Source organism: Pantherophis guttatus, chromosome 7 (assembly GCF_059756535.1).
Source record: "Pantherophis guttatus breed Tessera chromosome 7, ASM5975653v1, whole genome shotgun sequence".
NCBI classification, from domain to species: domain Eukaryota; kingdom Metazoa; phylum Chordata; class Lepidosauria; order Squamata; family Colubridae; genus Pantherophis; species Pantherophis guttatus.
The window spans coordinates 46,547,545-46,559,858 of record NC_142069.1 but is presented as its reverse complement, the minus strand read 5'-3'; the positions used below and the strand labels follow the sequence as shown (position 1 = coordinate 46,559,858).

At 36.3% G+C, this 12,314-nt stretch overlaps 1 protein-coding gene across 3 annotated transcripts in view; it reads right to left on the bottom strand.

The window, feature by feature from the left end:
- Positions 1 to 4,822: 4,822 nt before the first annotated feature.
- ZFC3H1 (zinc finger C3H1-type containing) overlaps positions 4,823 to 12,314 on the bottom strand; it is a 44,181-nt gene continuing 36,689 nt past the window's right edge. The window contains exons 29-35 of one of the 3 annotated variants that reach the window (XM_034402991.3): positions 11,628 to 11,732; positions 10,974 to 11,139; positions 9,422 to 9,522; positions 7,689 to 7,790; positions 7,058 to 7,097; positions 5,907 to 5,969; positions 4,823 to 5,781 (exon numbers count right to left, since the gene is read on the bottom strand). In XM_034402991.3, coding sequence (XP_034258882.2) covers positions 5,644 to 5,781; positions 5,907 to 5,969; positions 7,058 to 7,097; positions 7,689 to 7,790; positions 9,422 to 9,522; positions 10,974 to 11,139; positions 11,628 to 11,732 — 715 coding nt within the window. In that variant the 3' untranslated portion in view covers positions 4,823 to 5,643. Of the gene's footprint in view, positions 5,782 to 5,891; positions 5,970 to 7,057; positions 7,098 to 7,182; positions 7,347 to 7,688; positions 7,791 to 9,421; positions 9,523 to 10,973; positions 11,140 to 11,627; positions 11,733 to 12,314 lie in introns of those variants that run through there. The other 2 variants (XR_015728956.1, XM_087874090.1) reach the window with 2 other exon arrangements.

The window sequence follows — 12,314 nt, the reverse complement described above, 5'->3', positions numbered from 1 at the left end:
CCCCAAATTTTAATTAATACCCTCCCCCTATATTGTATAGGCTTAAATTTGCCAGCATGTGAAGAACTCGTCTATGTAGAGATATATGCAAAATGTCATGTTAGTTATTTTTAACCCACCTTTATCATTTTACAAATAACTCAAGGCAGCGAACATAACCAACATGAGTTATGCTGAGAGTGGCCTAAGATCACCCAGCTGGCTTTCATGGCTAAGTGGGACTTGAACTCACAGTCTCTTGCTTTCTAGCCTGGTGCCTTAACCACTAGATCAACTGGCTCTTTGTCACCATCATGTCAGACCTCATTATCATGACTAAGTCTCTGATAAAAAAATATACAGAGCCAATTTGGTCTAGTGTTAAAAGTCTGGTCTAAAAACCGAGATTGTGAATTCTAGTCCTGCCTTAGGCCTGAAACTCCATTGTTTATTTTATAATTTTAACTTTTTAAAGTGTATTTTGGCATGTTCAATATACCTTTTCCATACCTTTTCTACACTAATCATTTGAAAGAAACCAGAAATTTTAATTCTGTTAGGAATGTCAAAGGTAAAATCTAAAGGACATCAGAAAACATATCAAATTTGGGAAATATAATCAATAGAATTTTTAACCAAATTTTCTAAGACAGCTTTCAACCCAACTAATACACACATAGAACAGTTTCTGGTGCTTATTTCTACTTACAGTGGGACTATATTTAATGTTATACTAGCTCCCTTGCTAATAATCATTGATATAATTACCTTTCTCTGGAATAGCTTCCCTTGAGAGAATGACTTGATGCATTATTTGGGTTTTAAACACCATTTTTTAAAGGATTTTGAATGTAAGGTGAATTGAAATTTCTCCTGTGTACAAATATACCACTGCATGAATAGATGTCTTGTAAGTAAATTACAGGAGGAGAGTGAAAGAAAGTATGGCATAGAATAGGAAGCCCCAAGTACTGTTCTCTACTGTCAACAAACTATTTAAGAATATGTTAGGAAAGGCCTACCAGTTGTGCTAAAAAAATCAATTTACATTAAAATTGATACTTATGGTATTAATAACTACAGTATATTAACAAGTTGATTGCATTTTTTTGCAGCTGTTGTTAAAAATATGAGTGGATGATTGGTTTTGATTAGTCATATTTGAGGGATCACCAGTCCCTGGTTACATCTACCATCCTAGCAGGTCTGGCAGGATTTCCTTGCTAAGACAGTGGTTCTCAACCTGTGGTCTATGGACCCCTGGGGGGGGTCATGATTGTCATCACAGGAGGTCTGTGAAGGTTTGAACTAATGGCATGATTTAAACCTTGAGTCTAGGTGGTCTGTGGCCATGGTCTGTGGCCCAAAAGATATTTAAAGGGGATCCGTGGTGAAGAAAAGGTTGAGAATCATTGTACTAAGGCATTCCATTGGACAGGACTCAGCAAGTGAGTTTTCTTTGCCTATGGATTATCACCCTGAGGTGAGATTGGCTCCAACTCTGATTTTCTGGAAATCCCTTAAAAAGTGTTTTTTCAGGTGTCAGCTGGCATCTTCGCTTTCTTTGAAGCTCACTAGCAACAGCCATAACCAGGGAGGAAGGGGCATTTGGGACGGGAAAAGTGTTGGAGGTATGAAAAGAATGTTATGTGAAATTGGGGAGTATGGACACTGACAGGAACCAGAAGTGCTAAACTGAGCTATCTTCCTGTCTTCAAGGACACCAGCCCTGGGAAAGGAATTTACAATGGCGCCTGAGGCACCAAGTTTACAAAACATCAGAACAAGACCTGATTGGACTATTCTACGGGGGTTTTGGGCATTGGGGATTGCTTTAAATGTGATTTTCACATGGTTTTTCTTCAGAGCTTGCCTTGCTACGCTGAACCCAGCATCTCTAGTAAAAGTACCTTTTCCCCAACACCTATGGAGTCAAGGGTTGTTCTTTCCTAGGGAACAAGCTGTGGACAGTCTGACAGTAGGCTTAAGAATATCGCGAAAGAGGGGACCCTGTGAAATGACTATAGCAGATCTTGAAGGCATTCTCCTCTGTTTTAGATAGTTACATGTTAATGGTTTGTTTTATTGTGTTGCCTAGTTTCGCATTTGTGAGATTGTCAGCTATATTAATTTTATAAATATTCAGCAACGGCTCTCAGATTTAGAATTTTTTCAATAGGATTTCACCATTAACTGCTTTTAAAATTGTTTTATATACTTCTCAGAAATTGCAAGTATGTATTGGTAGTGTTCCACTACCGTCTCTCAGGCTTGAAAAAGTATTTTCTTTTGTTCTCTCTTCCATCCAACCTATGCTTGAAGCTGATGTTTATCAACCCTCTGCCCACCCTCCTTCAATACATACCTTTTGCGGTGATGGAACTATTAAAAGTATGTGGACTCTTGATAGCTTTAGTTAAAAAACCTGCTCAAATGATACTTCACATATAATCATCAACAGCTAGGATTCATGAAGATTTTTATTCTGGAGAAGGTTTAATTAAGGGAAATGGATACTTGAAAGAGTGACACTTGGGACTTAAAATTTCCAACTATTTCCTTAAAAGAAAAATTGGATTTCAGCATTCTTCTGCAACAAATTCACTTTGGAAATATAGCCCATTTAAAATTGAGCCTACATGGGTAAAATTGGTAATCAATCAAAAGTAGTTATTTTGTGAGGAGACTATTCAGACTGGCTTCTCTAGGAAGAAACACAAATAAAATGTCAAAGGTTTTATAAGGTAGGCTGAGTTGCCTTAAAAAAAGTTACAATTCTCCATATTTATCAACACTGTTGCATTCACATTTCTGGTAAATACAATTTCATTTCTGTACATAATCTTAATTGGATAGTCTGGATAAAGTCAGCTTAACTGAAGTATATTTGTTGAATGTGTAAATTAATAAACAGAGAGGACTGTACTTGGACCATCAGGCTATGAAACTCTTTTCTAATTATAATTGCATGTTGAGTGTATCAGTACACTTTGTGTAACTCCTTGGTAGTGGGATGCAGGCAAGCGTTTACTGGTTTGCAAAGTCGTCTAAAGATTTTAGTTGCATTGAACTGAACAGCATGAGCACACTTCAATAAAATTAGACTTTGGTTCCATTTGTGATATGCTGGCCCAAATGAGCTTACTATTAAGGAATGATGCATGTAAGTATGGGTAGAACAGCTGGTAATCTGCAGTCTGATGGATAAAATTGCACTTCTGCAGATAGGACCAGTACATAATCTGGGGGTCCTCCTAGACTCTCAACTCCTGGTTGCAGCTGAGGTGGCAATTGTGGCTAGGAGGGTCTTTACCTAGCGCTAGGTTGTACACCAGTTGCCCCTGCTCCTGGAACAAAAAGCTCTGCTCACAGTCACTCATGCCTTAATCACCTCCAGACTGGACTATTGCAATGCATTCTACATTTGGTGGGTCCCAGGCGGCAAGCCTTCTCTGCCATTGTTATGAAATATCTCCCCCCCCCCCACCGCAAACATTAGGTTAGCTCCATTCCCTCAAGAGTGAATGTATTGAGAGCAAGTGGAAGAGCAAGACAGTGCTGGAATTGATGACCGCCTCAAAGAGACAGGATTGAGATGCTTAAACTGTATTAATTCTTGTGTAGTAGAAGCAAGGATGATTTGTAAAGATGTGTGGAATGGTGTTGAATACAACTGACGTAAACTAAATCTAGCTAAATTTTCATTTCCTTCCTTACCTTGTACCTTAAACTTCTTTTACATGTTATTTACTTCTTTTGCTGTCTACATGACACCCCTGATGGATAACCCAGAAAAGGAATAGCTCGTGGATTTCTATATTTGTATGCTAATCATGAATTATCACAAAAGATTACTATATTTTTCGTTCCATAAGACACACTTTTTTCCTCCCAAAAGTGGGTGAAAATGTCTGTGCGTCTTATGGAGCAAATATGGGCAACAGACAACAGCGGTGAACTGCGGCGGCAATCCCCACCGCCTGGGACAGCTAATCAGCGGTATTCGAGGAGGTTGATCCAACCACCAATCAACTGCTCGGAGGCGAAGGCTCCAGCGTTCTCAAGCGGAGGCAGCAGACATGGAGGAGGCAGGCTGCTTGCTGCAAGGACGCTAAGCCAGATGAATGGACGCTGGGTGGCAGAGGCAGGTATTTTTTTTTTTTTTGTTTTCCTCCTCTAAACCTAGGTGCATCTTATGGTCAGGAGCGTCTTACGGAGTGAAAAATACGGTAATTAAAAACCACGCAAGACAATGTAGTGTGATTCTAGGATGCAAACATTTTGATTGTTTCTTATTTATTTATTTATTTATTTATTTATTTGATTTATATGTCGCCCTTCTCCGGAGACTCAGGGCAGCTTACAATGCATTAAGCAATAGCCTTCATACTTTTGTATATTTATACAAAGTCATCTTATTGCCCCCACAAACTGGGTCCTCATTTAACCTACCTTAGAAAGGATGGAAGGCTGTCAACCTTGAGCCTGGTAAGATTTGAACCTGCAGTAATTGCAGGCAGCTGTGTTAATAACAGGGTGCATTAAACCACTGTACTACCAAGGCTCCTATGAGATACTTCCTCTGGTATTTATTTTCAATCTGGATAAAAAAAAATACTAGGCAAGTGTTTAATAGCCTGAGCCACTACTATTACTAGTAGTATCTTTACTATTTTATCTTTATCACTATCTACTTTAACTTTCCAATTTATTGTTGCTACTACTACTACTATTTATGGCTTGGTGCTCTTAAAAGATTGTAAACTGTTGTGTGCTGTTTAAAAAAAAGAATGAAAATAGAAACCACATTTGTAATATCTAGTAAAAGACAACAAAGACAACAGATTTTTAAAAACGTATATTCAAAATATCTTTGTATAAACAGTAATACTACAGTGTAGTATCTTAATACAAATCAGTTCAATATTATTAACTGTTAAACTTTTATTATAAATTAAAATTTCTTTACAAAAATTGCACATAATAGAATTGATCACTCTTGAGGTTCTGATGCACTGGCATTTGTAATAGAAACTGTACTCTTCAAGTTTTAGTCTCTGCCACAAGTCCAAATGCAGAAAGGGATTAAGCTACCCTCATAGCCTCCAAGTACAAAAATTATACTTGCGGCCATGGCAGGTACTTTGCTTAAGAACGGTTGTTTTTGTTTAAATCCTGCAGTCAAAACAAATCTCGGAAACAAAAAAGGAGACTGGGAAACAAGGACAGGGAAATAAAAAGCAAAACAAAACAGACTGGTTGTTTTTCATGTAAACAGGGCCCTCGTTATTAACTCCAAACATAGCTCTCTCAGGCATCAGTGTGAGTGTCAAGTGAAATCAGTAATAGCACAAAAGAAAATGAAAAGGAGCAGGTTTTTAAAAAATTAATACATTTTATGTCTGTCATTGGGATGAGCTATACTTACGTACATGATGTTATGAGAGTCTGGCAGGGCCCAGAAGCAGGCCATAGAGGGCATCATTTATCCAAGGAGGCGCCATGTTAATTGTTTCCAGGTTCAAGGAAAGCAAGCCAAAGAGACTTGAGCTGCTCAGCACGGCTCATCTGCTTTACACAAGCCTAAAGCCAGAGATCAGCCTGGAGAATCATTCAAAATGATTTTGGCATTTGAGAGGATTTAGTACTGACTGCACCCAGCGTTCAGTGATTCGTGCTTTCTGTTCTGTAAGTGTTTAAATTTAAAAGCTCATCTAGGCTGACTCCAACCTCTTGGCACTTGGAAACTAGTTTTCTCAGGTTATCAGTTTTACCTCCTTCTGATGCTTCAAATAGGAACTGCTGTAAGAGATGGGGAAGCAGACATGAGATTTAGCCAGAGCTTGAATATCACCACATCAATGGACATGGGATATGCAGAAAATTGAAATGAAACCTTAAACTGAAACATAAGGAGAAAACATTACATCTTTCCACAGGGTTGCACAAAGAGGTAACTTCTGAAAGGCTCTCTGATATAAGTGATGGACCTGTAAAGGAGAGACAAAAAACAATTCGATGTTATCACTCAATAAAAATTCTTTCTCATTTATCTCTACATCAAACTATTTTAATCAGTTTATCACACTAACTCTCATATATACTAGTAATCTCATTTAAAAAAAAAACCACACACACACGTTAAATCCCACATAATTGAATTAATACAAAAACCATTATTTTCGTTCTTAGAATGTAACTTTGTATTGTCTTGTTTTAGAAATAAATTTTTTTTTGTGCATGAAATCCTTATAACTGTTTATATGGGAATAAAGCTCACTAAGCAGGTATAGGTAGAATTATATTGTAAATGAGATGTCATAAGGTCAAAGGGAACTGAATGTAAGTCAACCCAATTAGCATGAGAAAGGACTTTGGGATGGTACACAAAGCTATGAAAGTGGTGCAAATATATTGTTACTCAGAAACTGAGCCACATATGCCTTTTCTTTTGCTCTTTCAAATGAACATAACTGATTGTTTGCACAATTTTTTTTTAAAAAATCTGCTGGAATGTATTTTAGGTACATATATGCACATCTAGCCTATCTGCTCCTGCTCCTTTCTTCTTTCAAGCAAGTAAACCAGGAAGAGGATAGTTTCACCTGATGTCTGAATTGTGGACTGAGGACAAGGACTATAAAATTAATTAAGTATAATTAGTGTATGTGATTAATGTAAGAAAAAAGTTATTAATAAAAATGTTATTTTTATTATACTGTGTATTAACATACTGTGATTGGCCTAAGGGCCCTAACTATTAAGGTTGGACATCAGATCAAACTATTTCACTTCTTGATTTATTTACCTGTAATATGAAAGAAGAGCAAATTAATTCATATTTTGTAAAACCAGAATTCATGACTTGATGTTATGTAAAATTTATCCAATAGTACAATCTCTGAATACTGAAAAGCATTATTAGGGTTTTTTTCTACAAAATAAACTACCATTGCTTTTATTCCTAACAGTATTGCTGCTGCTTCTTTAATAGAATTTAAATAATAGATGAGACAAATTAAAACCTTGGAACAATTATTTCCAAATTATTTCTATTTAGTATATTTTCCTTACATACCTCTCTTTGTCCCTTTAAAAAGCATTCAGCAGCAATGGCTCTGAAGGGAAGAAATAAAAATGATTTATTTTTACTGAATACTGAGTATCTTTAAGGGAAGAACACTGGATATGGAATGAAACTATAAAATCCTGGAAAGTAATAGACTAATTCCCAATGATGATAATCTATAGTGAAGAGACAAAAAAGATCCATTTTATAAACAATCTTACATGAGCAAGACATTTCAGTTGTTCCCATTATGTACAAACACTGCAGACAATGATCAGTTCATCATCACTGGATAGTGCTATTATGATATATAAAGGGGAGGGTAGAAAGGAGGAGGAAACAGAAGTCAATAATTTGAATAGTACAACACTCCAAAGTAGCAACAAGGAAAGAAATCATTTTTTCCTTATTTATATACACAAAATATACTTACTTCTGAATTTTTTTTTGTATGGGGAAGCAAGGTCTTCGCTTTAATATCGTGTACATTTCTAAACCAAAGAGTGTGAATTGGACTACAATGGAAACCCTTCCTAGTAGAAACTATTTTGAAGACTATTCAGTTTTATGAAGCAAACCTTTTTAAACAAAGAAAACTACAACAGTATCTATCTTAACAGGTGTATGACTGTTGAATTACATTTTCCAGATGGCCAGGCATGTTGGCATATTATATGTAAACATCTTGGCTTGCAGTTTCAAAATTTGAATATTGTTTTCTTCCCAATACTGCTGAAGCAACCTGTAATTACAAAGAAGCATATGAGAAAATGCAGTAATAGCTAAATCAACATGTTAAATAAAACTTTTTTTTCAACTCCAGAAAAAGAAAACTCATTGCAAATACAAGTTGAGGGTTCAAATTGATATTATTAGGTGATTGAGTCCAACCTTCTGCTCAGGGCAGAAATCTTAATCACTCAATAGATGATTGACCAATCTCTGTTTAAATGCTTCCAGTGAAGGAGAATTAGTAACCTCCTCAGTAACTGATCTATAGGTAAACCACTGTTATTGCTTGACACTGTCAGGATAACTTCAGCGAGAACAACGAAGCTAAATTACACCAGAAAACATGTTACTAAAACATATTTATATATTTTTTATTTCTTTTCTTTCAAAAGAAATTACTGGTATTAAGGGGACTGGGACTCTGAATACACTCTGAAAACTGAACAGAAAATTTCGTATGAAAGGAGAAGTGATGAAATGAAAAGATTGGAATGAAAAAAATTGATCTGGTCAGACAGATAATTACTTAGATGTCCCAATGTATCTCTGGGGTGACCGTTTTTAATATTGGTAATTGCAGCACAACAAATGAACATTTCTATGAAGAGTTTTAAAAATGTTTATTACGACTCTATTAGTTATTACTAATTGGTACTAACTACTAATACTAATTAGTTAACTAATAGACAACAGGCAGACCTACTCAAAAGACTGAAATCTACTAAGCATTAAATGCTGGCTGGCTTAGTGCTAATGAAACAATCTCTTGAGCAATCTGTTTGCATTCATTTCCTAGATTAATGTCAATTTCTGAATCCAATGTATGGCATTTGCTCCTTTTAGTGCCTGAACAAATTTTCAATTGTGTATCCCAAAGGTGCTTTTTCCAAGAGGTAATTGGGCTTTCAGTTTTTCAGAGCTGAAGAAGCTTTTTGGATGAGAAGCGAAACATCTTCAAGGAAAAACAAGAAAGTCCAGTTGCCTCTTGGAAAAAGCACCTTTGGGACAACCACGACCTGGATGACTGAGAATCTCCATAGGCTTTCAATTGTGTGATTTTTAAATGAAATCAGGTTCCACCAAAGTGCTCCTCTAGGTTGTACAGTAAGTCCAAAAGCCATGGGAAAAACACATTAACGTAACAGTTTGCTCTAGTTTAGCACTAAACTATTATTGTGCCCAATATTTTCTTATAGACTTCCTGGATAATATTTATAGTTTAAGAACCATATTTATGCTTAGAGAACTAGAATGCTAAGAAGATCATTTTCACCATTCAACAAACTTTCTAAGTTGCAACTGTATATTGGCTCAGTACACTGGATTAGATGACTGGGAGGGAGGAAAAAGGAGGTGGGCTCAGAATGGAAAAACAAGTATTTTAAATAGTTGCCCAGATGCTTCTCCTACAGGACTGCACTGGTTTTTTTCATAGCCCCCAGTCTGATCCAGCCCTTTCAGAATCAATTTTTTTTATCATAAGTTTCATCTCTCACGTCAAATTCTGTCTAGTTCAGTTTTCAAACAGTTACTATTTACACAGCTCATTTTCCTAATTTCTTTCTAACATTCCACTGGATTTGAAAGAATAAAAAGAAGCACACATATAAACTTTTAGTTGCTCCCAGTAATATTTCTTACTTGAATGCAAGTCCAGGATTCGAAGGCATGGTAGAACAAAACCGTTCCAAAGCTTTGGAATGCTGAGTCTTTGGAATACAACTCAGATAGAAGGAAATTACCTGAAAGGTTGATTTTGAAAACATTAGAAGCTCCCATTTATTTATTTTTAAAACCCTGTCCTCTAGTGAGTGAGAAAATAGCATGCACATTTTTGAATTCAGAGTTAAATTGGACTGACAAATACTTATCAAAATAAGACTATTTTGGAATATTCCATCATACATCATACATACCTACTTGTTTATAGGAAAGAGAAGCATGCCATCTAATTTCAGGTTGGCATGCATAAGCCACTCTATTGGGAGTTTGTTTATTTTTAATTCTGCTTTTATTATTTTTAAAAATAATTCAAGGCAGCAAACAATACACCTTCCTGGGCCAAATAGTGAGAGAATCAGAAGTAACATCATTGGAAGCTATATGATGTTGCTGCAAAACCTGGGGATGATTATGTTGATTGTTGTATTATTTGCAGATTTTAGGCAAGAACTCTGCAACTGCTGGCTTTTGATAAAGGGGAGTAAGCCAAAATGAAGTTTGTGCTATGATGGTAGTCCAGTTGAGCTCTGAAACAGAACTGATGCCTTTGCTATTGGCTTCAGACTCAAAGGACCCAGATGGCATTAACATTTTTCTGGGCACAGTCTGAAGAGATGAGGATATGGTGGTGTGGACAATTTTCAATACCTGACCACACAAAAGTATTCTTAGTCTTGAAGACCAACTACATATGACTTGCTTTGTAAGGTTCTTTCCTTTCCTCCAAGCAAAATGGAGGCAAATAATTTCCTTAGATAGTCAGCAGTTTACTACCATATTTGGTGCACCTATTAAGTGGTGCCTTCTGGGTCATCGGTACATGGAAAACAGATACAAAGCAGAAAAATAATACCTAGCAGAAGATGGAAAGAATAATATAAAAGAACAAAAAAACCAAGCAAATGTCCAAATAACTCTTGGATGTACTATTACAGCAGTGATGAAAAGGAAATAAAGTAGATAGGCATCAATCCTGCTAAAAGGCAAACTTTCCTAATTAATTTTGCAAGAGATTCTGATTCAGTTATCTTGAACCACAGGCACAACAAAAAAACAGCCATGGTAACTTTCTCAACCTGAAATTATCATAATACCATTAAGTTTTGATAGAGGACAATATTTATATCTCAGAGTTGAAATGAGGGGCCCTCAGTACTCTGAAAGTTTGGTTGTTTTCTTGCAAACATTTCATTAAGGGTAGGTAAATGTCAGCACTGATGATGTTACCTAGTTGGGTAATGATATGTCTGCAAGAAAGCAACCAAGCTCAGAGAGCACCAAGGATCCCTCATCATTACATTTCTTTCTCCATTCCACCTGAAAGTGTTGATTTCAACATCAAATTTTCTCCTGCCCTCTCCCAAGCTTTGATGGGTCCTTATAACATTTTGGCTAATCGAGGATCTCAAAACTTTGCTTGTAATGTTGCTTATATTAGATTTGCTTTACTGTGACTTTTGAAATATTGTACCTTGTTATGAAATTCATAGTTGGTCCAGTAATCAGCAGTGCTAAATGGAATAGGGTAACGTGTTGGGACTGTAACAAGACATCTGTTCACAAGATCAGTAAAAAGCTTGAATTCTTGAACTTGATTGTTGGATTTGACAATTTTGTCATTCATGAAAACAAGGTAACTGGAAAATACAAGTAAAACTCATATTTGAATACTTCTGAATGTGCTATTAAATACCCTTAAAACACAGATTTTTCACAGCTTTGGGGATCTCAGGGAGTGTTTACACAGTGGTTTTATAAGCTCAAATGATTGTTGCTTATCTGCATTCTTGGGTTTTATACGAGAGGCAACACAGTTCCCCACCTCCCTGGCCTTTTGGAAGAGTGTTAAAGACCTGGCTCTGCCAACTGGCCTGGGGGTCCAAGAGTACCATGCAATGTGGAGGTGACTGGTGAGCTGAAGGCGCTTCCTCTTCCTTTTAACTTTGATATTGTCCCTTTTAACTTTGTTTAATCTGGTTTTTAACTTGTTTCTAACTATAGCTTTAGTATCACTTATTTTTTTATCTATAAACTACCCAGAGGCATAATGGACAATATAAAAATTTGATATATAAATAAATATGCTAACTAAATAGTCAAGTAATATCTCATCATTTATACTTACTCCATCCAAATCTGCTGAACTATTTCCTCTTGCATGACTGCTCCCAGTGCTGCCTCAAATGCATCTGTTGCTTCTATAGAACTTCCATGAAGAGATTGATATAAACTATACAAAAAGAAACATTTTTGTAACCAAACATATACTCTTTTTGCTAAAAGAAAAGGGTAATGGAGGAAGCTGACATTTGGAACCAAAAACTGTCAAAATATGCTTTGGTTTGCACACAACACTAAACTGGTTTAGTTTATGTGCACAGATTTGTAAAGAACTCAGTTTTGAGCTCATTTTCTTCACTTCCCCAAACATGCACAGCAGAACAAAAATTCCATTTGCCTTTATTTCATTGTTTATTAGTACTTTTTATACTATATAAAAGATTCTGTTTTAATACGATCTGAACTCCGAAACAAAATTTTAGGTATTGATTAGAATTTTGAAATAATAAAACAGGATTAATGAAAAATCAAACTTGATTTCTTTTCCTAGAGCTATGATGGCAAAGGTATAGTAAATTCATTCTTATGTACATAAACCAAACCTGTATTTCAATTTTTAAAAGTCAGCGGACAGCTGTTGTGGCCCTTACGCTGCCGGTGCGGCTGGTGGCTGATTCGGACAGCGAGGAAGCTGGTGTGGTGCTGTGCCAGCAGCCTGTGCAGCTGGCACCCAAGTCGAACAATGAGGCTA